The sequence below is a fragment of the Pristiophorus japonicus genome, chromosome 7, assembly GCF_044704955.1.
Source record: "Pristiophorus japonicus isolate sPriJap1 chromosome 7, sPriJap1.hap1, whole genome shotgun sequence".
Taxonomy (NCBI): Eukaryota; Metazoa; Chordata; class Chondrichthyes; family Pristiophoridae; genus Pristiophorus; species Pristiophorus japonicus.
Genome location: NC_091983.1, coordinates 198,696,303 through 198,718,296, shown reverse-complemented (window position 1 = coordinate 198,718,296; position 21,994 = coordinate 198,696,303). Strand labels below are relative to the sequence as shown.

Below are 21,994 nucleotides of genomic sequence, written 5' to 3'. Positions count from 1 at the left end.
GGGAGTTAACATGGTAAACGCGACTCAGAACCCCGCAGGCAGGCAAGGGCAATTCGACACCAACCAGGCAGTTACAGACTATAGAGTGGGTCCTCAAGAGAGACAATGGCAGGTTGAACGGACATTTACACCATCACAAGGGACAATATGTTCCGGGATGGGACCATTGCATTCCACAAACAGAGTGCTCAAGAGTAATCAAAGAGACAGTCAGAGAGGAATGCCTGGTAACAGCTCTTTTGTTCACAACAATCTCAGCTCATGCTGGAGGTGCGGGGGCAAACATAGAAACATAGAAAATAGGTGCAGGAGTAGGCCCTTCTAGCCTGCACCGCCATTCAATGAGTTCATGGCTGAACATGCAACTTTAGTACCCCATTTCTGCTTTCTCGCCATACCCCTTGATCCCCCTAGTAGTAAGGACTTCATCTTGAATATATTTAGTGAATTGGCCTCAACAACTTTCTGTGGTAGAGAATTCCACAGGTTCACCACTCTCTGGGTGAAGAAGTTTCTCCTCATCTCGGTCCTAAATGGCTTACCCCTTATCCTTAGACTGTGACCCCTGGTTCTGGACTCTATCAACATTGGGAACATTCTTCCTGCATCTAACCTGTCTAAACACATCAGCATTTTAAACGTTTCTATGAGGTCCCCTCTCATTCTTCTGAACTCCAGTGAATACAAGCCCAGTTGATCCAGTTTTTCATGATAGGTCAGTCCCACCATCCCAGGAATCAGTCTGGTGAACCTTCGCTGCACTCCCTCAATAGCAAGAATGTCCTTCCTCAGGTTAGGAGACCAAAACTGTACACAATACTCCAGGTGTGGCCTCACCAAGGCCCTGTACAACTGTAGCAACACCTTCCTGCCCCTGTACTCAAATCCCTTCACTATGAAGGCCAACATGCCATTTGCTTTCTTAACCGCCTGCTGAACCTGCATGCCAACCTTCAATGACTGATGTACCATGACACCCAGGTCTCGTTGCACCTCCCCTTTTCCTAATCTGCCACCATTCAGATAATAGTCTGTCTTTCTGTTTTTACCACCAAAGTGGATAACCTCACATTTATCCACATTATACTTCATCTGCCATGCATTTTCCCACTCACCTAACCTATCCAAGTCGCTCTGCAGCCTCATAGCATCCTCCTCGCAGCTCACACTGCCACCCAACTTAGTGTCATCCGCAAATTTGGAGATACTACATTTAATCCCCTCATCTAAATCATTAATGTACAGTGTAAACAGCTGGGGCCCCAGCACAGAACCTTGCGGTACCCTACTAGTTACTGCCTGCCATTCTGAAAAGTCCCCATTTACTCCTACTCTTTGCTTCCTGTCTGACAGCCAGTTCTCAATCCATGTCAGCACACTACCCCCAATCCCATGTGCTTTAACTTTGCACATTAATCTCTTGTGTGGGACCTTGTCGAAAGCCTTCTGAAAGTCCAAATATACCACATCAACTGGTTCTCCCTTGTCTACTCTACTGGAAACATCCTCAAAAAATTCCAGAAGATTTGTCAAGCATGATTTCCCTTTCACAATACCATGCTGACTTGGACCTATCACGTCTTTCCAAATGCGCTGCTATGACATCCTTAATAATTGATTCCATCATTTTACCCACTACCGATGTCAGGCTGACCGGTCTATAATTCCCTGTTTTCTCTCTCCCTCCTTTTTTAAAAAGTGGGGTTACATTGGCTACCCTCCACTCGATAGGAACTGATCCAGAGTCAATGGAATGTTGGAAAATGACTGTCAATGCATCCGCTATTTCCAAGACCACCTCCTTAAGTACTCTGGGATGCAGTCTATCAGGCCCTGGGGATTTATCGGCCTTCAATCCCATCAATTTCCCCAACACAATTTCCCGACTAATAAGGATTTCCCTCAGTTCCTTCTCCTTACTAGACCCTGTGACCCCTTTTATATCCGGAAGGTTGTTTGTGTCCTCCTTAGTGAATACCGAACCAAAGTACTTGTTCAATTGGTCCGCCATTATTTTGTTCCCCATTATGACTTCCCCTGATTCTGACTTTAGGGGACCTACGTTTGTCTTTACTAACCTTTTTCTCTTTACATATCTATAGAAACTTTTGCAATCCGTCTTAATGTTCCCTGCAAGCTTCTTCTCGTACTCCATTTTCCCTGCCCTAATCAAACCCTTTGTCCTCCTCTGTTGAGTTCTAAATTTCTCCCAGTCCCCGGGTTCGCTGCTATTTCTGGCCAATTTGTATACCACTTCCTTGGCTTTAATACTATCCCTGATTTCCCTTGATAGCCACGGTTGAGCCACCTTCCCTTTTTTATTTTTACGCCAGACAGGAATGTACAATTGTTGTAGTTCATCCATGCGGTCTCTAAATTTCTGCCATTGCCCATCCACAGTCAACCTCTTAAGTATCATTCGCCAATCTATCCTAGCCAATCCACGCCTCATACCTTCAAAGTTAGCCTTCTTTAAGTTCTGGACCATGGTCTCTGATTTAACTGTTTCATTCTCCATCCTAATGCAGAATTCCACCATATTATGGTCACTCTTCCCCAAGGGGCCTCGCACAACGAGATTGCTAATTAATCCTCTCTCATTACACAACACCCAGTCTAAGATGGCCTCCCCCCTAATTGGTTCCTCGTCATATTAGTCTGGAAAACCATCCCTTCTGCACTCCAGGAAATCCTCCTCTACTGTATTGCTTCCAGTTTGGTTAGCCCAATCTATGTGCATATTAAAGTCACCCATTATAACTGCTGCACCTTTATTGCATGCACCCCTAATTTCCTGTTTGATGCCCTCCACAACATCACTACTAATGTTTGGAGGTCTGTACACAACTCCCACTAACGTTTTTTGCCCACTAACATGCTGCGAAGACCTGCCGGTTTCAACAATTCATCTGTAAAAATTGTAACTTGAGTGGACATTTAGCCAGGATGTGCAGGAAGCCCGCAGCGAGGCTGGTTTACGAAGTGAATGAACCACAAGAGGGGTCTGCAAGGCAAGGGTATGCCTGGGACACAACAATGGACGCTGAAGTTCAGCGGGTCCAGGTGGCAAACATCCACAGCTCATACACAAAAACGCCACCTCTGATGATGAGAGTACTGTTAAACGGCATCCCGGTACACATGGAGCTGGACACAGGAGCCAGCCAGTCACTTATGAGTGTCCAACAATTCGAGAAACTGTGGCCACTCAGAGCTAGCAGACCCAAACTAGAATGCATTGACACGCAACTACGGATGTACACCAACGAGATCATCCCAGTGCTAGGCAGTGCAATGTTGGTGGTCACACATAATGGATCTCAGAACCAGCTGCCACTCTGGATTGTCCCAGGAAATGGTCCCGCGCTTTTCAGGAGGAGCTGGCTAGCCGAGATGAACTGAAAATGGGGGGATATGCACGCCATTTCATCTGTGGAGCGAAGTTCATGCTCACAGGTCCTAAAAAAGTTCGAGTCATTATTTCAACCTGCCATCGGGACTTTCAAAGGCACCAAAGTAAGGATACGCATCACCCCGGACGCCACACCAGTGCACCACAAAGCCAGAGCTGTGCCGTATGTGATGCAGGAGAAAATTGAGAGTGAGTTGGACAGGTTGCTAAGAGAGGGCATAATTTCACCCGTTGAATTCAGCGACTGGGCAAGCCCCATCGTCCCTGTTCTCAAAATGGATGGCTCGGTCAGGATCTGTGGCGACTACAAGGCCACCATCAACAGAGTGTCCCTTCAGGACCAATACCCGCTTCTGAGAGCGGAGGATCTTTTGCCACGCTGGCAGGCGGCAAGCTGTTCACCAAGTTGGACCTCACTTCGGCCTACGTGACCCAGGAACTGGCCGAAGAATCCAAGCTACTGACCACCATCACCACGCACAAGGGGCTGTTTGTCTACAACAGGTGTCCGTTTGGCATTCTGTCAGCAGCCGCTATCTTTCAGAGGAACATGGAAAGCTTGCTCAAATCCATCCTCGGAACAATCGTATTTCAGGATGACATCCTTATCATGGGTCGAGATACCGAGGAACACCTCCACAACCTGGAGGAGGGGCTGCGCCAACTGGACCGGGTAGGCCTGCGACTAAAGAAGTCCAAGTGTGTGTTTTTGGCCCCAGAGGTCGAGTTTTTGGACAGGAAGGTTGCCGCAGACATGATCTGGCCCACCGAAACCAAGACGGAGGCGATCTGTCGCGCGCCCAGGTCCGGCAACACATCAGAGTTGCGGTCATTTCTGGGACTATTGAACTATTTCGAGAACTTTCTACCAAACTTAAGTACATTGCTGGAGCTGCTACACGTGCTCCTGCGTAAGGGTTGTTATTGGTTTTGGGGGAACTATCAGGAACGGGCTTTCAATCGGGCGCGGAACCTGCTTTGTTCCAATGAGTTATTGCCCTGTACGACCCCTGTAAGAAATTAGTTTTGACATGCGATGCATCATCCTATGGGGTTGGGTGCGTGTTGTAGCAGAGTAATGATGAGGGCCAACTCCAACCTGTGGCTTATGCCTCCAGGTCGCTCTCCCAAGCAGAAAGCGGGTATGGGATGGTTGAAAAGGAAACACTCGCATTTGTCTACAGGGTGAAAAAGATGGACCAGTACTTTTTTGGCAGAAGGTTCGAGTTAGAAATGGACCACAAGCCGTTAACATCCTTGTTGTCCGACAGCAAAGCTGTCAATGCCAATGCGTCAGCTCGCATACAGCGATGGGCTCTCACGCTGGCTGCGTATGACTACACCATACGGCACCGGCCAGGCACCGGAAATTGCGCTGACGCGCTCAGCAGGCTTCCATTGGCCACCACTGAGGGGGCAGCGGAGCAAAGCGCAGAGATGGTCATGGCTGTCGATGCCTTTGACAGCGCAGGCTCCCCCATCACAGCCCACCAGATCAAAACCTGGACAAACAGAGATCCCCTCCTATCTCTGATTAAGAAATGTGTCCTGACTGGGGATTAGGCGCCCGCACACGGAGCATGCCCTGAAGAGGTCAGACCGTTTCACAGACGGATGGATGAGCTCTCCATCCAAGCTGGCTGCCTACTATGGGGCAGCCGAGTAGTCATGCCCCAGAAGGGTAGGGAAGCATTCATCAGGAAACTCCACAGCGAGCGCCCAGGCATCGTGCTGATGAAGGCCATTGCCAGGTCACATGTATGGTGGCCGGGAACACTGTATTCGCAGGTGCACGATGTGTGCCCAGCTGGGCAATGCCCCCAGGGAGGCCCCACTCAGCCTGGCCCTGGCCCACCAAACCATGGTCACGTATTCACGTAGACTACGCGGGCCCGTTCATGGGAAAAATGTTCCTCGTTGTTGATGCGTACTCGAAATGGATCGAGTGCATCATATTGAATTCGTGCACGACATCCACCACAGTGGAGAGTCTGCGTGCGGACTTTGCGACCCACGGCTTGCCGGACATCCTAGTTAGCGACAACAGCCCGTGTTTCACTAGCTATGAATTCCGGGAGTTCATGTCGGGTAATGGCATCAAACATGTCAGGACAGCACCGTTCAAGCCGGCCTCCAATGGTCAGGCGGAACGTGCAGTCCAAATCATAAAGCAAGGCATGCTCCGGATTCAAGGACCCTCCCTTCAATACCGTCTATCGCGCTTCCTGCTGGCCTACAGGTCCCGACCGCACTCGCTCACGGGGGTCCCGCCAGCGGAACTACTCATGAAACGCACACTAAAAACTCGGCTGTCCCTCATTCATCCAGTCTTGTCAGACATTGTTGAGGGCAAGCGCCAGACCCAAAATGAGTGCCACGACCGTGACTCAAATGGGAGATGGATAGAAATCGATGACCCTTTATTTGTTCTTAATCACGCTGTGGGGCCCAAGTGGCTCGAGGGTACTGTAATTGGTAAAGAGGGGAATAGAGTCATAGTGGTCAGACTCAACAATGGGCAGATATGCCGCAAGCATCTGGACCAAGTAAAAAAAAAGGTTCAGCATGGACACTGAGGAACCTGAGGAAAATCATGAGATGCTGCCCACACCACTGCCAGTGAACGAGCAACAAGAACCGTCAGCAGCATGCACAGTCCCTGCGGTCAGCCCGGACGAGCCGGAATCACCACAGGGGATAAAGACGCATGCCAAGGCTCAACAACCAGAGCCCCAACTGCGGCGCTCCACGAGAGAGCGTCGACCGCCTGAAAGACTCAATCTTTGACCCAAAGACATTGGGGGGAGGTGATGTCATGTTTGTAACCTTTACATAACTGTCACCTTTATGTAACAACACTGTACACTGTATACACCTGAGAAATGAACCCCCTCACCACAGGGGGTGAACTTGTGGGAGACACTCCTCACATGGTCATCCAGGTATATAAAGGGAGGTCCCATGCAGGGTCATCACTTCTTGGTCCTGTGAATAAAGGTACAGGTCACAGAGTGATCTTGTCTCCAGTATGTGCCTCGTGTAGATTTGCTGTAGTGTGTAAGGACACAACACTTGACCTCCTGAATCGTGGGAATTGAGCGTTGCCATGCCACTGCTAAGGATGGCCACACTTTACGGCAGAAGGTCAAAAAAAATGTAATGCTACTGCCCATTTCATATCGCTCGCGGTAACGCCCATTTTCAAAAATGGAGACTAGGTGCTTTGAGAATGGGCGAGAAGTCAGCGATCTGAAAATCCTTTTTTACTGCCCACGCCAGAAAGAAAGCCCATTTTTGGGCGATAAGTGCAAAAGTGGAGGTTCTAGCCCCATGAAACTACCAGATTGTCGTTAAAAAACTGTCTGGTTCATTAATGAGACTTCATGGGATCCGGTTCAGGAAAACAAATCTGCCGTCCTTACCTGGTCTGGCCTATATATGACTCCACCCCACAGCAATGTGGTTGATTCTTACCTGCCCTCTGAAATGATCTAACAAGCCAATCAGTTGTAACAAATTGCTACAAGAAACAATAATAATAATAATAATAAAACTGGATGGACCACCAGGCATTGACCTCAGTACCGGCTTCGGCTATAACAATGACACACCTGCCCAGTTGACCCTACAGCGTCAACCTCACTAACATCTGGGGACTTGTGCCAAAATTGTGAGGGCTGCCCCACAGAGTAGTCAAGCAACAGCTGACATAGTCATACTGACAGAATCATACCTTTCAGCCAATGTCCCAGACTCCTCCATCACTAATCCCTGGGTATGTACTGTCCCACTGGTAGGACAGACCCACCCGAGGTGGCAGCATACAGGCAGGAGGTATGTCCTGTCCACAAAAAGCAGGACAAATCCAATCCGGTCAATTACCACCCCAGCAGTCTACTCTCAATCATTAACAAAGTGATGAAATGTGTCGTAAACAGTGTTATCAAGTGGTACTTACTCCCCAATAACCACTCACTGGTGCTCAGTTTGGGTTCTGCCAGGACCACTCAGCGCCAGACCTCATTTGAGCCTTGGTCCAAACGTGGACAAAAGAGCTGAATTCCAGAGGTGAGGTGAGAGTGACCACCCTTGACATCAAGGCAGCATTTGACTGAGTGTGGCATCAAGGAGCCGAGTAAAATTGAAGTCACAGAATCATAGAATAGTTACAGCATGGAAGAAGGCCATTCGGCCCATCAAGCCCGTGCCAACTCTCAGCTAGTCCCATTACCCAGCACTTTCCCCGTAGCCTGAGGAACATCACTATACCTTCCTCAAGTCCTAAAAACAACCATTCACCACTACTCTCTGTTTCCTGTTATTTAGCCAATTTCGTATCCTTCGATTTCATGGGCTTCAATTTTGCTGGCAAGCCTATTTTGTGGCACTTTGTCAAATGCCTTTTGGAAATCCATGTACATCAACCACATTACCCTCATTAACCCTCTCTGTTACCTCATCAAAAAACTCAATCAAGTTGGTTAAACATGACTTGCTTGTAATGAATCTGTGCTGGCTTTCCTTAATTAATCCACCCCTATCCAAATGATTGTTAATTTTGTCCCTGATTACTGTTTCTAAAAGCTTCTCATTACCGAGGTTAAATTGACTCTCCTGTAGTTGCTGGGTTTATCTTTACTCCCTTTTTTGAACAATGGTGTAATATTTGCAATTCTCCAGTCCTCTGGTACCACCCCGTTTCTATGGAGGATTGGAATATTATGGCCAGTACCTCCACAACTTCCACCCTCAATTCCCTCAGTATTCTAGGATGCAGCCCATCCGCTCCTGGTGATTTATCTACTTTAACTACAGCCAGCCTTTTTCATACCTCTTTATCAATTTTTATCCTATCAAGTGTCTCCACTACCTCCTCCTTCACTATGTCTATGGCAGCATCTTCTTCCTTGGTGAAGACAGATGCAAAGTACTCATTTAGTACCTCAGCCATACCCTCTGCCTCCATACATAGATCTCCTTTTTGGTCCCTAATCTACCCCACCCCTCCTCTTACTGCCGTTTTACTATTTATATGCCTATAGAAGACTTTTTTTGGATTACATTTTATGTTGGTTGCCATTCTATTCTCATACTCTCTCTTTGCCCCTCTCACTTTCTTTTTCACTTCTCTGACCTTTCTATATTTAGCCTGATTCTCAGATGTATTTGCACTTTTTCTGCATCATCATATTCTCTATATGTTTCATCACCAAGGGAGCTCTAACTTTAGTTGCCCTACCTTTCCCTCTCGTGGGAATGTACCTCGACTGTACCCGAACTATTTCCTCTTTAAAGGTAGCCCATTGTTCCACTACAGTTTTGCCTGCCAATATTTGATTCCAGTTTACCCGGGCCAGATCCATTCTCATCTTACTAAAATTTGCTTTATCTCAGTTAAACATTTTGGAGCCGAAATTATTCCTTTTTTTTTAAAGGCATGGTAACGGGGCAGTAAGGCCTTTCTGCCTGGGAGCAGGCCGTAAGCACAATTGTCCCCGGGCCGGGGTGAAGGGGAGGAACGCTGTGACTCGCTACTGCCTCCAACAGCGCCCAAACCCAATGGGAGGCATTTTTTGGATTTAAAGAGCCCAATTTCTCATCTCTTCCGCCCCCCCCCGGCCTCATGCCAGGCGGTAATAATTCAAATTATCCGCTCCCTGTCCTTTCCATAGCTAATCTAAACCTTATGATACTATGATCACGGTTCCCTAAATGTTCACCTACTGCCACTTGCTCCACCTCATTCCCCAGAACTAGATTCACCATTGCCTCCTCCCTCGACGGGCCCGAAACATACTGATCAAGAAAGTTCTCCTGAACACACTTCAAAAAATGTTCCCCTTCTCTACCCTTTACACTATTACGATTCCAGTCTATATTAGGATAGTTGAAGTCCCCCATTATTACTACTCTATAGTTCTTGCATCTCTCTGTAATTTCTCTGCAAATTTGCTCCTCCATATCTTTCCCGCTATTTGGTGGTGTATAGAATACACCTAGTAGTGTCATGACAAGTCTATTGTTTCGTAACCCAAGCCATATAGATTCTTTCCTTGACCTCTCCAGAATATCCTCCCTCTCCAGCAATGTAACATTCTCCTTAACCAATACTGCCACACCACCACCTATCTTTCCTTCCCTTTCTTTCCTGAACACCTTATAATCAGGAAAATTGAATACCTAATCTTGCCATTTTTTGAGCCAGGTCTCAGATAATGCCACAACATCAGATACCCATGTGGCTATTTATGCCTATGACTCACTTACCTTCTTTACTATGCTTCGTGTGCTCACATACACACACTGTAAACCCATCTTAGACCATCCTGTATTCTCTCTTAGTTGGACCCCACCTAATACCTTAATATTTCTTACTTAAGTGCTCTCTGCCTCTTTCAATCCTTTGAGTACTTTATTTCCCCTTTCTAATGTTACATCCTGGTGCCCATCCCTCTGCCAAATTAGTTTAAACCCTACCCCCCGCCCGTCCTCCTCCCCCAAATCAATGGGATTCAGGGGGAAAACTCTCCACTGGCTGGAGTCATACCTAGCACAAAAGAAGATGGTTGTGATTGTTGGAGGTCAATCATTCCAGCTCCAAGAATACACCTTCCTCAGGGCGGTGTCATCTTCAGCAATGACGTTCCCTCCATCATAAGATCAGAAGTGATGGTTTCAGAGTTTCAGTTCCATTCGCAACTGCTCAGAAAATCAAACAGTCCATGCCCGCATGCAGCAAGACCTGGACGACATTCAGGCTTGGACTGATAAGTGGCAAGTAACATTCGCGCCACACAAGTGCCAGGCAATGACTATCTCCAACTAGCAAGAGTTTAACCACCTCCCCTTGATATTCAGCGGTATTACCATTGTTGAATCTTCCACCATCACATCCTGGGGGTCACCATTGACCACAAACTTAACTGTACCAGCCACATAAATACTGTGGCAACAAGAGCAGGTCAGAGGCTGGGTATTCTGTGGTGAGTGCCTCACCTGACTCCCCAAAGCCTTTCCACCATTTACAAGGCACAAGTCAGGAGTGTGATGGAATACTTTCCACTTGCCTGGATTAATGCAGCTCCAACAGCACTCAAGTAGCTCGACACCCTCGAGGACAAAGCAGTCCGCTTGATTGGCACCCCATCCACCACCTTAAACATTCACTCCCTCCACCACCGGCGCATCGTGGCTGCAGTGTGTACCATCTACAAGATGCACTGCAGCAACTTGCCAAGGCTTCTTCGGCAGCACCTCCCAAACATGCAAACTCTACCATCTAGAAAGACAAGGGCAGCAGACACATGGGAACACCACCACCTCCACATTCCCCTCCAAGTCACACACCATCCTGACTTGGAAATATATCGCCGTTACTTCATCGTCGCTGGGTCAAAGTCCTGGAACTCCCTCCCTAACAGCACTGTGGGAGAACCTTCACCACACAGACTGCAGCGGTTCAAGAAACATAGAAAATAGGTGCAGGAGTAGGCCATTCGGCCCTTCTAGCCTGCACCACCATTCAATGAGTTCATGGCTGAACATGCAACTTCAGTACCCCCTTCCTGCTTTCTCGCCATACCCCTTGATCCCCCTAGTAGTAAGGACTTCATCTAACTCCCATTTGAATATATTTAGTGAATTGGCCTCAACAACTTTCTGTGGTAGAGAATACCACAGGTTCACCACTCTCTGGGTGAAGAAGTTTCTCCTCATCTCGGTCCTAAATGGCTTACCCCTTATCCTTAGACTGTGACCCCTGGTTCTGGACTTCCCCAACATTGGGAACATTCTTCCTGCATCTAACTTGTCTAAACCCGTCAGAATTTTAAACGTTTCTATGAGGTCCCCTCTCATTCTTCTGAACTCCAGTGAATACAAGCCCAGTTGATCCAGTCTTTCTTGATAGGTCAGTCCCACCATCCCAGGAATCAGTCTGGTGAACCTTTGCTGCACTCCCTCAATAGCAAGAATGTCCTTCCTCAAGTTAGGAGACCAAAACCTCACCAAGGCCCTGTACAACTGTAGAAACACCTCCCTGCCCCTGTACTCAAATCCCCTCGCTATGAAGGCCAACATGCCATTTGCTTTCTTAACCGCCTGCTGTACCTGCATGCCAACCTTCAATGACTGATGTACCATGACACCCAGGTCTCGTTGCACCTCCCCTTTTCCTAATCTGTCACCATTCAGATAATAGTCTGTCTCTCTGTTTTTACCACCAAAGTGGATAACCTCACATTTATCCACATTATACTTCATCTGCCATGCATTTGCCCACTCACCTAACCTATCCAAGTCGCTCTGCAGCCTCATAGCATCCTCCTCGCAGCTCACACTGCCACCCAACTTAGTGTCATCCGCAAATTTGGAGATACTACATTTAATCCCCTTGTCTAAATCATTACTGTACAATGTAAACAGCTGGGTCCCCAGCACAGAACCTTGCGGTACCCCACTAGCCACTGCCTGCCATTCTGAAAAGTCCCCATTTACTCCTACTCTTTGCTTCCTGTCTGACAACCAGTTCTCAATCCATGTCAGCATATTACCCCCAAACCCATGTTCTTTAACTTTGCACATTAATCTCTTGTGTGGGACCTTGTCGAAAGCCTTCTGAAAGTCCAAATATACCACATCAACTGGTTCTCCCTTGTCCACTCTACTGGAAACATCCTCAAAAAATTCCAGAAGATTTGTCAAGCATGATTTCCCTTTCACAAATCCACGCTGACTTGGACCTATCATGTCACCTCTTTCCAAATGCGCTGCTATGACATCCTTAATAATTGATTCCATCATTTTACCCACTACTGAGGTCAGGCTGACCAGTCTATAATTCCGTTTTCTCTCTCCCTCCTTTTTTAAAAAGTGGGGTTACATTGGCTACCCTCCACTCGATAGGAACTGATCCAGAGTCAATGGAATGTTTGAAAATGACTGTCAAAATGTGGCTCATTACCACCTTCTCAAGGGCATTTAGGGATGGGCAATAAATGCTGGCCTTGCCAGCAACACCCACATCCCAGAACAAAAAAAACAAAAAAGAAATGGAGGACGTGGACCTGGAATATAAGTCCAGTCTGACCAAGTGTGTACAAAATGAGCCTGTAGTGAGCACTGTGCTTGTGATTCCTGGTTGATTTCCTGTTAAGCAAATGGTCGATGTGGTGGAGCAGACCTTGGGCAGGAAATAGGCACATAATGTAAATTTAGGATAAAAACAGAAAATGCTGGAAATAATCAGCAGGTCAGGTTGCATTTGTGGAGCAAGGAACAGAGTTAACATTTCAGCTCGATGACCTTTTGTCAGATCTGAAACGTTAACTGTGTTTCTCTCTCCACAGATGCTGCCTGGCCTGTTAAGTATTTCTAGCATTTCCTGTTTTTATTTCAAATTTCCAGCATCCGCAGTATTTTGCTAATGTAAATTTAGGACTTCATAAATTTTTATTTTTGGAAAGTGTAATCGAGCTATTAACATCTAGTAACTAGTTTTTATGCAGAAACAATACTTGTGTTCCAGGGGGTGCGTGGAATTTTTATAACACAGGAGGGGGTCCTCGGAGGCAAAAAGGTTGTGAAGCAGGTCTCCTGAAGGCACTGAAAGCTATTCTAACTTTAACATCACTTAAAATGTACCGGAATCGAAACACCTCTCTTGTTCCCCAAGTGGATCTGGCTGGGCTCAGGCTGGAAATGTTAAGAGCAAAAGGAGGAAGAGGAGATCAAGCATCAGGAAAACTCATACTGCTCTCCTGTACCTCCTGATGGTCAGTTATAGAGCAGTCTCCTTCCTGAGGCTAAGTCACTTGCCTGTCTTCTTTGTGGTGGAAATAATGTAAAAGTAGGGATGGGGGGGAAACTAGCTGGAAAATTGTCGATAAAATGGGAGAGATTTAAAAATAGTAAATTGAGACACCCACTCTCCCGTCAAAGTGAAAAAACTCAACAGCAATCTATATAAATGTTGATACTAATGAAATTATTTTATTTTGCAGGTCTGAGAAATAAATAGCTCCCGGTGGAGTTCAAGGCTACTTGTTCAACAGTACTGATGCTTGGAAGGCTCCGGGATGCTGTATTCACACTTCAGAATCGAGGGAATAACATTTTATAACTGTTACTGAATGCATTTGAAAAGGGAACAGGCTACGATTTTCACTGTAAACCTTCTGCCTATGATTTGAAGCAGAGTCCACCATCACAGCTCCTTTTTAATAGTCAAATAGTCACAGAGACTTATTACTCACCATCTGTAGTAATCTTCTTCATGTACCCTTCCTCCTACAATCTACAGCTTTTGAAATCCAAACCATCTACTACATCTTGATTCCTTCCTGCTCTTTTCAGACTTGATGGTATCCTGTTCTGTGGGCATTTGGCCCTTAGTTTCATCATCCTTTTCTAGCTATCCCTTTCTGCATTTTTGTGCATAATGAGCTATTTTGCACGATCAACAGGAATTATCATGAAAATTATGTTTGGTACGGTATCGTACTGGTTTTAGTACTGGACTAGCAACTTGGTAGTCGTCAGTGTAAATCCCACGATAGCAAGTGTTGAAATTGAATTAAGGGCCATAAATATAAGATAGTCACTAATAAATCCAATATGGAATTCAGGAGAAACTTCTTTACCCAGAGGGTAGTTAGAATGTAGAACTTCCTGGCCTGTGGAGAGATTGAGTAGTTGCCTTTTAAGGGAAGCTAGATAAGTAGATGAGGGAGAAAGGAATAGAAGGACATGCAGATAGGATATGAAGTAGGGTGGAGGAGGCTCATGTGGAGCATAAACACTGGCATAGACTAATTGGGCTGAATGGCCTGTTTCTTTGCTGTACATTCTATTCAATTCTATAAATTCAGCGAATCTGATCATTTGTGGACTGGTACATGAAAGTTTCAATTTTGTTGCAAAAACCCAACTGGTTCACTAACGTCCTTTAAGGAAGGGAACCTGCAACACCTAGACTGTATGGCCTACATGTGACTCGAGTTTCACACTATACAGTTGAGCCTTGATGCCTCAGGGCAACTAGGATGATCAATAAATATTGCCAGTGTCACCTTTATCCCAAGAGCAATAAAAAATACATCAAGTTGCAGCTCCAGGTGGACTCATTGAGCTTACCAGGTACCAGAGGCACAGGCCAGGAAGCTCCCAGGTTTGAACCACAGAGTCTGTGCCGAGCTAACTAATCTCCTTTAGGGCATGGTTTCTGCACCGGATCCCTGCTGGAAAACATGCATAAGAACATAAGAAATAGGAGCAGGAGTAGGCCACACGGCCCCCTCGAGCCTGCTCCGCCATTCAATAAGATCATGGCTGATTCGATAATGGACTCAGGTCCACTTCCCTGCCCACTCCCCATAATCCTTTACTCCCTGATCAGTTAAGAAACTGTCTCTCTCCATCTTAAATTTATTCAATGACCCAGCTTCCACAGCGCTCTGAGGCAGCAAAGTCCACAGATCTACAACCCTCTGAGAGAAGAAATTTCTCCTCATCTCAGTTTTAAATGGGCAGCCCTTTATTCTAAGACTATGTCCCCTAGTTTTAGTTTCCCCTATGAGTGGAAATATCCTCTTTGCATCCACCTTGTCGAGCCCCCTCATTATCTTATAAGTTTCGATAAGATCACCTCTCACTCTTCTGAACTCCAATGAGTATAGGCCCAAGCTCCTCAACCTATCCTCATAAGTCAACCCCCTCATCTCCAGAATCAACCTAGTGAAACTTCTCTGAACAGCCTCCAATGCAAGTGTATCCTTCCTTAAATACGGAGACCAAAACTACACAGTATTCCAGGTGTGGCCTCGCCAATACCCTGTATAACTGTAGCAAGACTTCTCTGCTTTTATACTCCATCCCTTTTGCAATAAAGACCAAGATTCCATTGGCCTTCCTGATCACTTGCTGTATCTGCATACTAATCTTTTGTGTTTCATGCACAAGTACCCCCAGGTCCCACTGAACAGGAACACTTTGCAATTTTTCTCCATTTAAATAATAACTTGCTCTTTGATTTTTTTCTGCCAAGGTACATAAGCTCACACTTTCCAACATTATACCCCATCTGCCAAATTTTTGCCAACTCACTTAGCCTGTCTATGTCCATTTGCAGATTTTTTGTGTCCTCCTCACATATTGCTTTCCCCCCCATTTTTGTATCGTCAGCAAACTTGGCTACGTTACACTCGGTCCCTTCTTCCAAGTCATTAATATAGATTGTAAATAGTTGGGGTCCCAGCACTGATCCCTGTGGCACCCCACTAGTTACTGATTGTCAACCCAAGAATGAACCATTTATCCCGACTCTCTGTTTTCTGTTAGTTAGCCAATCCTCTATCCATGCCAATATATAACCCCCAATCCTGTGAACTTTTATCTTGTGTAGTAACCTTTTATATAGCACCTTGTCAAATGCCTTCTGGAAGTCCAAATACACCACATCCACTGGTTTCCCTTTATCCACCCTGTTCATTACATCCTCAAAGAATTCCAGCAAATTTGTCAAACATGACTTCCCTTCCCTTTCAGAGGCTGACTCTGCCTGACTGAATTATGTTTTTCCAAATGTCCTGCTACTGCTCCTTTAATAATGGACTCCAACATTTTTCCAACCACAGATGTTAGGCTAACTGGTCTATAATTTCCTGCTTTTTGTCTGCTTCCTTTTTTAAATAGGGGCATTACATTTTCCAATCTGCTGGGACCTCCCCAGAATCCAGGGAATTTTGGTAAATTATAACCAATGCATCCAGAATCCCTGCCACTACTTCTCTTTAGACCCTGGGATGCAAGCCATCAGGTCCAGGGGATTTATCCGCCTTTAGTCCCATTATCTTACTGAGTACCACCTCCTTAGTGATTGTGATTGTAAGTTTCTCCCCCCTAAAGCCCCTTGACTGTTGAGATATTTTTAGTGTCCTCTACTGTAAAGACTGATACAAAATATTTGTTCAGAGTTTCTGCCATCTCCATGTTCCCCATTACTAATTCCCCAGTCTCACCCTCTAAGGAACTAACATTTACTTTAGCCACTCTTTTCCTTTTTATATACCTATAGAAACTCTTGCTATCTGTTTTTATATTTCGTGCTAGTTTACTTTCATAGTCTATCTTCCCTTTCTTAATCACTTTTTTAGTCTTTCTTTGCTGGTTTTTAAAAGCTACCCAATCTTCTGTCCTCCCACTAGTTTTGGCCACTTTGTATGCCCTTGTTTTTAAATTGGATACCGTCCTTCATTTCTTTAGTTAGCCATGGATGGCTTTCTTTTCTCTTACACCTTTTCCTCCTCAATGGAATATATTTTTCTTGAGAGTTGTGAAATATCTCCTTAAATGTATGCCACTGTTCATCAACCCTCCTACACTTTAATCTATTTTCCCAGTCCACTTTAGCCAACTCTGCCCTCATACCTTCATAGTCTCCTTTATTTAAGCTTAGTACGCTGGTTTGAGATCCAACTTTCTCACCCTCCATCTGAATTTGAAATTCAGCCATGCTATGATCACTCATTCCAAGGGGATCCTTTACTGGGAGATTGTATATTAGTCCTGTCTCATTACACAGGACCAGATCTAAGATAGCCTGCCCCCCTGGTTGGTTCTATTACATACTGCTCAAGGAACCTGTCCCTTATGCACTCTATGAACTCTTCCTCAAGGCTACCCTGACCAATTTGATTTGTCCAATCAATATGGAGGTTAAAATCACCCATGATTATTGCTGTTCCCTTTTTACAAGCCCCCACTATTTCCTGGTTTATACTCCGATCAACAGAGTGGCTACTGTTAGGGGGCCTATAGACTACGCCCACTAGTGACTTTTTCTCCTTATTATTCCTTATCTCCACCCAAACTGTTTCAACATCCTGATCATTTGAGCCAATATCGTTTCTCACTATTGCAGTGATTCCATCCTTTATCAACAGAGCTACCCCACCTCCTTTTCCTTTCTGTCTGTCCTTCCGGATTGTCAAATACCCCTGAATATTTAGTTCCCAGTCCTGGTCACCTTGCAACCACGTCTCCGTAATGGCTATCAGATCATACCCATTTGTATCTATTTGTGCCGTCAACTCATCAATTTTGTTGCGAATGCTATGTGCATTTAGACAAAGAGCCTTTAAATATGTTTTTTTTACCCTTTTTTCCTGCTTGTTTCCTCTCTCCTTCAAACTCTCTTTATCTTTGCAAGTGTGGATACTGAATGAAGATAGATTTAGGCTCAACTGTGATGCTCCTGTGGTAAAATAGCCTACTGAATACATGAGTATAGGCTCATAGATGAATGGCTATTTGGATGCGATACAAGATGGCATCTGGTACCAGTGGAGCCATACCCCATAATTAGCGAACGTGAGAAAATGGGCAAAACAATTAGTTCGAGCTGAAGCATCATAGTCTACTGAACTGAAAATGTTGCTACACTTGATTCCATGTCTCTCACAAGTCACCCTTATTCATCATTATCATAGGCAATGCCTCAAAACGAGGCAATGCCTCCACGCCAACAAGAAGGATGAGTTCACAGGTGTTTCGAAAGAAGAACCCGAACTACATCCTCAAGGGTGGAAGATGTCTATGCGTGGATTTTTTTAACGTGTGGTAGCCATTGCACACCAGCCACCACACAGACTTGACAGAGCTAGGTCTTGGTCCAGTGGCAAGGATTACCCAAGACAACTGGAGACCTGCTCTGCTGCACGGACCTAGTGCGCACACATATCGCAGTGTGGGCTGGCCTTTGCTGCCCCTGGGCCCCTGACCCTGAACTCGTGCCTCCCCTGGGCCCCAATCACATCCCTCCACAGTCTCTCACAGCTCCTTCGCCCCTCTCGCCGCTCCTGTTGCATCTGCCCACGCTCCAATCACCAACCTGGACCTTGCTGACGTCACTCTTTGCTGCCGTTGCCCTCCTGCACCAGCTCGCGCTGTACCTTGTGATGGCATGCCTCCATGCTGCTCATGGCCACTGCTCGCCGCTCCTTTTATGGCCCCGACCTGCTGCTGATGGTCTCTCGAGCAGCGTGGAGGCCCCGATCTGCGAGAGACCATCAGGTCACCCATATTACATCCTCAGCAATTGACATTTTTGGTTGCACTGATTCCCCCCACTCCCTCCACCTCCGCAGTAGAACACCTATTTCTCCATTACTAGTTCTGCCTCGGAGAAGCTCGAGTTCCTCTTTCCTTTCCCCTCAACAGCTGTTAATTGCCTGGAAAGCTCAAGGTTGTCCAAGACTGGAGGATTGCTGTTTTCTCGGGCGGGGGTGAGGCGGGGCTTCGAACAAACCTCACACTGCTGGATAGGACACCAGAAAAAGCTTGTCATCTGATAGCATTCCAACACCTCCAGCCTACAGATTTTCTGTTAGAACCATCCTTGTCCCTCTCTTTTAAGTGTATTCCTGAACGTTCCACTCCCTCAAGCTCCAAATATGCCTTACTGTACACCTTGTCCTCTCCCTATAATCTTGACACTTTTGAAATGAAGATTGACCCCAGAGCTACTGAACACCATGCCTCCCTCAGTCCTTGTTCCCTTCTACAACCTTTAGATTTTTTAAATCCAATCTTGACATCACCTGATTACCACTTCCTGGGCATCTCCTCAAATTCTGGGGATTGTGCTCTTTTTAACCTTGGTCCAACTGGTGCAGTAGCCTAATGTCAGTTACTCTCACTGTTTACGCTAAAAGTTTCCACCATAAGCATTGAAATAAACAAAAAGGATGCTAAAGTTAATGAGAATTTTTACTTTTGCAGCTAATTTTTATGAGTTTTGACTACTTTTTAAACTGAATAAATGACTCTTACTCAAGTGATAGCACTGTCGCCTCTGAGTACAAAAGTTATGGGTTCGAGCCTCACTATGGAATGAGCACAAAATCTAGGCTGATACTTCAGTGCAGTATTGCAGGCGTTTTGGTCCCATTCTGGCACCGAAGAAACTCCCGAGATTTTGAGACTCTGACTTTATTTACATTCACCAAGCTGCATGGCGCCAAACAAACATTCCGACATAGCTCGCCAGATTTAGCTAAGGAAAACAGGTCGGAGCTGCCACCAGCAAAGTAAGTCGCTGAGGATGTGTTGAGATCGCGGATGGTGGGGATCCCAAGGCGGCAGCGGCCCAGGTTATTTTTACAGGCCCCAGAGCTCCACTCCTGGTCCACTGAGGCTCACAACAATAATTCAAGACTTACCTCTGCTAGGCCTTTTCTCCTCCATCACCTGTGGAACTGCGCAGGCTCCAACCAGTTCTTGCCTGAAATTTAAATCATAGGACCCCGATTTCCATATTAAAAGGGGCCTATCCCCTGAAACAAGCAGGTGCTTTGGTCACCCCTTTTGAAGTGGAGCCAGCCACTTCACTGGTGTTAATTGGGCAGTGAGGATACCAACCCAATTTTGAGGCCGTTACCACCCATTAGCTCTAGGCAGAGGGAGTGCAAATTGGCCCCGAGCTGTTAAACCAGGGCCTGTTCATATGGATCCTATGGCACTATTGGATGAAGAGGATAAAGTTCTCTCTGTGCCAATCAAAATTTCTCCCTCAAATCAACCTGACTAAAAAAATAGCTTGACTGGTAATTCATTTGATTTGCCAACTGTGGGATCTTGCAGAGTGTAATTGCCTGCCACATTTGCGTACACAACAATTGACTGAACTTTGAAAGTAATCCATTTGTTATGAAGCCCTTTGCCTTGTCCTGAGGATGTGATAAAGCGCTATATAAATATAAATTGTTTTATATTTGAAATAATCGATGTTTGGATTTTGTTTTTTGACTAATCTGAAGTATGTAGTCAGAGGAGGATGCTTCACAATTTACTGCGACCCATAAAGGATGGCATCTTAACATGGCTCAGTTTGTGGAACTCTTGTCACTGAGTCAGAAGGTTATAGGTTCAATTCCCGCTCCAGAGACTTGAGCACAAAATCTAGGCTGACACTGCAGTGCAGTATTGAGGGAGTGCTGCACTGTCGGAGGTCCTGTCTTTCAGGTGAGACATTGAACCAAGTTTGCCCTCTCAAGTGGCTGTAAAGTATCCCATGGCTCTGGAAGGTGGGAAGTGTTGTTCCACAAGGATCAGTACTGCTGGGACCACAGTTGTTCATAATTTATATTAACGATTTAGACTTTGGAATCAAAAACACAATTTCTAAATTTACGGATGACACCAAATTGGTGGAGATAGTTAATACTGAGGAGGACCGCAACAAATTACAGGAAGACATGTGAGGTAGAGGAACAAAGGGATCTCGGAGTACAAATACAAAAATCACTTAAAGTAGCAACACACGTTAACAAGGCCACAAAAATGCAAACCATGCACTAGGGTTTATTTCTAGAGCGATAGAATTGAAAAGTAGTGAAGTTATGCTGAACTTGTATTGAAGCTTGCTTAGACCACACTTGGAGTACTGCCTACAATGCTGGTCACCATATTATAAAAGGAATATAGAGCCATTGGAGAGGGTGCAGAGAAGATTTACAAGGATGATACCAGAAATGCGAGGATATACCTATCAGGAAAGGATGAACAGGCTGGGTCTCTTTTCTCTTGAAAGAAGAAGGCTGAGGGAGTGACCTAATTGTGGTCTTTAAAATTATGAAAGGTTTTGATAGAGTAGATACAGAGAGAATGTTGTGGGAAAGAGTATAACTAGAGGCCATCAATATAAGATCGTCACCAAGTAATCAAATAGGGAATTCAGAAGAAACTTCTTTAAACAGAGAGTGCTGAGAATGTGGAACTCGCTAGTATGGAGTAGTTGAGGCAAATAGCATAGGTGCATTTAAGGGAACACTAGGTAAGCATATAAGGGAGAAAGGAATAGAAGGTTATAAAGAAAGACTTACATTTATATACGGACGTCTTAAAGCGCTTTATCGCCAATGAAATACTGATAGAGTTAGATGAGGAAAGATGGGAGGAAGCTTGAGTGGAGCATAAACGCTGGCATGGACTGGTTGGGCCAAATGGCCTTTTTCTGTGCCATATATCCAATGTAATCTATTTTGAAGAAGAGTTAGGGAGTTCTCCCTTAGTGTCCTGGCCAATATTTATCCTTCAACTATCACCACTAAAAAAAAATCTGGTTTAGCATATTGCTGTCTGTGGGACCTTGTGTACAATTCGGCTGCCGTGTTTCCTACATTACAACAGTGACTACAGTTCAAAAGTACTTAATTCAAGAAAGGAGGGAGAGAGAAAACCAGGAACTACAGGCCAGTTAGCCTGACATCAGTCGTTGAGAAAATGCTGGAATCCATTAGTAAGGAAGTGGTAACAGGGTACTTAGAAAATCATAATATGATTAGGCAGAGTCAACATGGTTTTATGAAAGGTAAATTGTGTTTGACAAATTTGCTAGAGCTTTTTGAGGATGTAACTTGCAGGGTAGATAAAGGGGAACCAGTGGTGTAATAAATTGGATTTCCAAAAAGCATTCAATAAGGTGCCACATAGAAGGTTGTTAAGCAAGATAAGGGCACATGGGATTGGGGTAAGGTATTAGCATGGATAAAGGATTGGTTAACAGACAGAAAACAGAGAGTAGGG

General features: G+C 45.4%; 1 protein-coding gene across 1 annotated transcript in view; it reads left to right on the top strand.

Moving 5' to 3' along the window:
• Positions 1-20,147, top strand: part of kif6 (kinesin family member 6) — a 768,544-nt gene extending 748,397 nt beyond the window's left edge. The window contains exon 22 of the mRNA XM_070885702.1: positions 13,414-20,147. Within this exon, the coding sequence (XP_070741803.1) occupies positions 13,414-13,430 (17 nt within the window). The 3' untranslated portion in view covers positions 13,431-20,147. The remainder of the gene's footprint in view (positions 1-13,413) is intronic.
• The last annotated feature ends 1,847 nt before the right edge of the window (positions 20,148-21,994 follow it).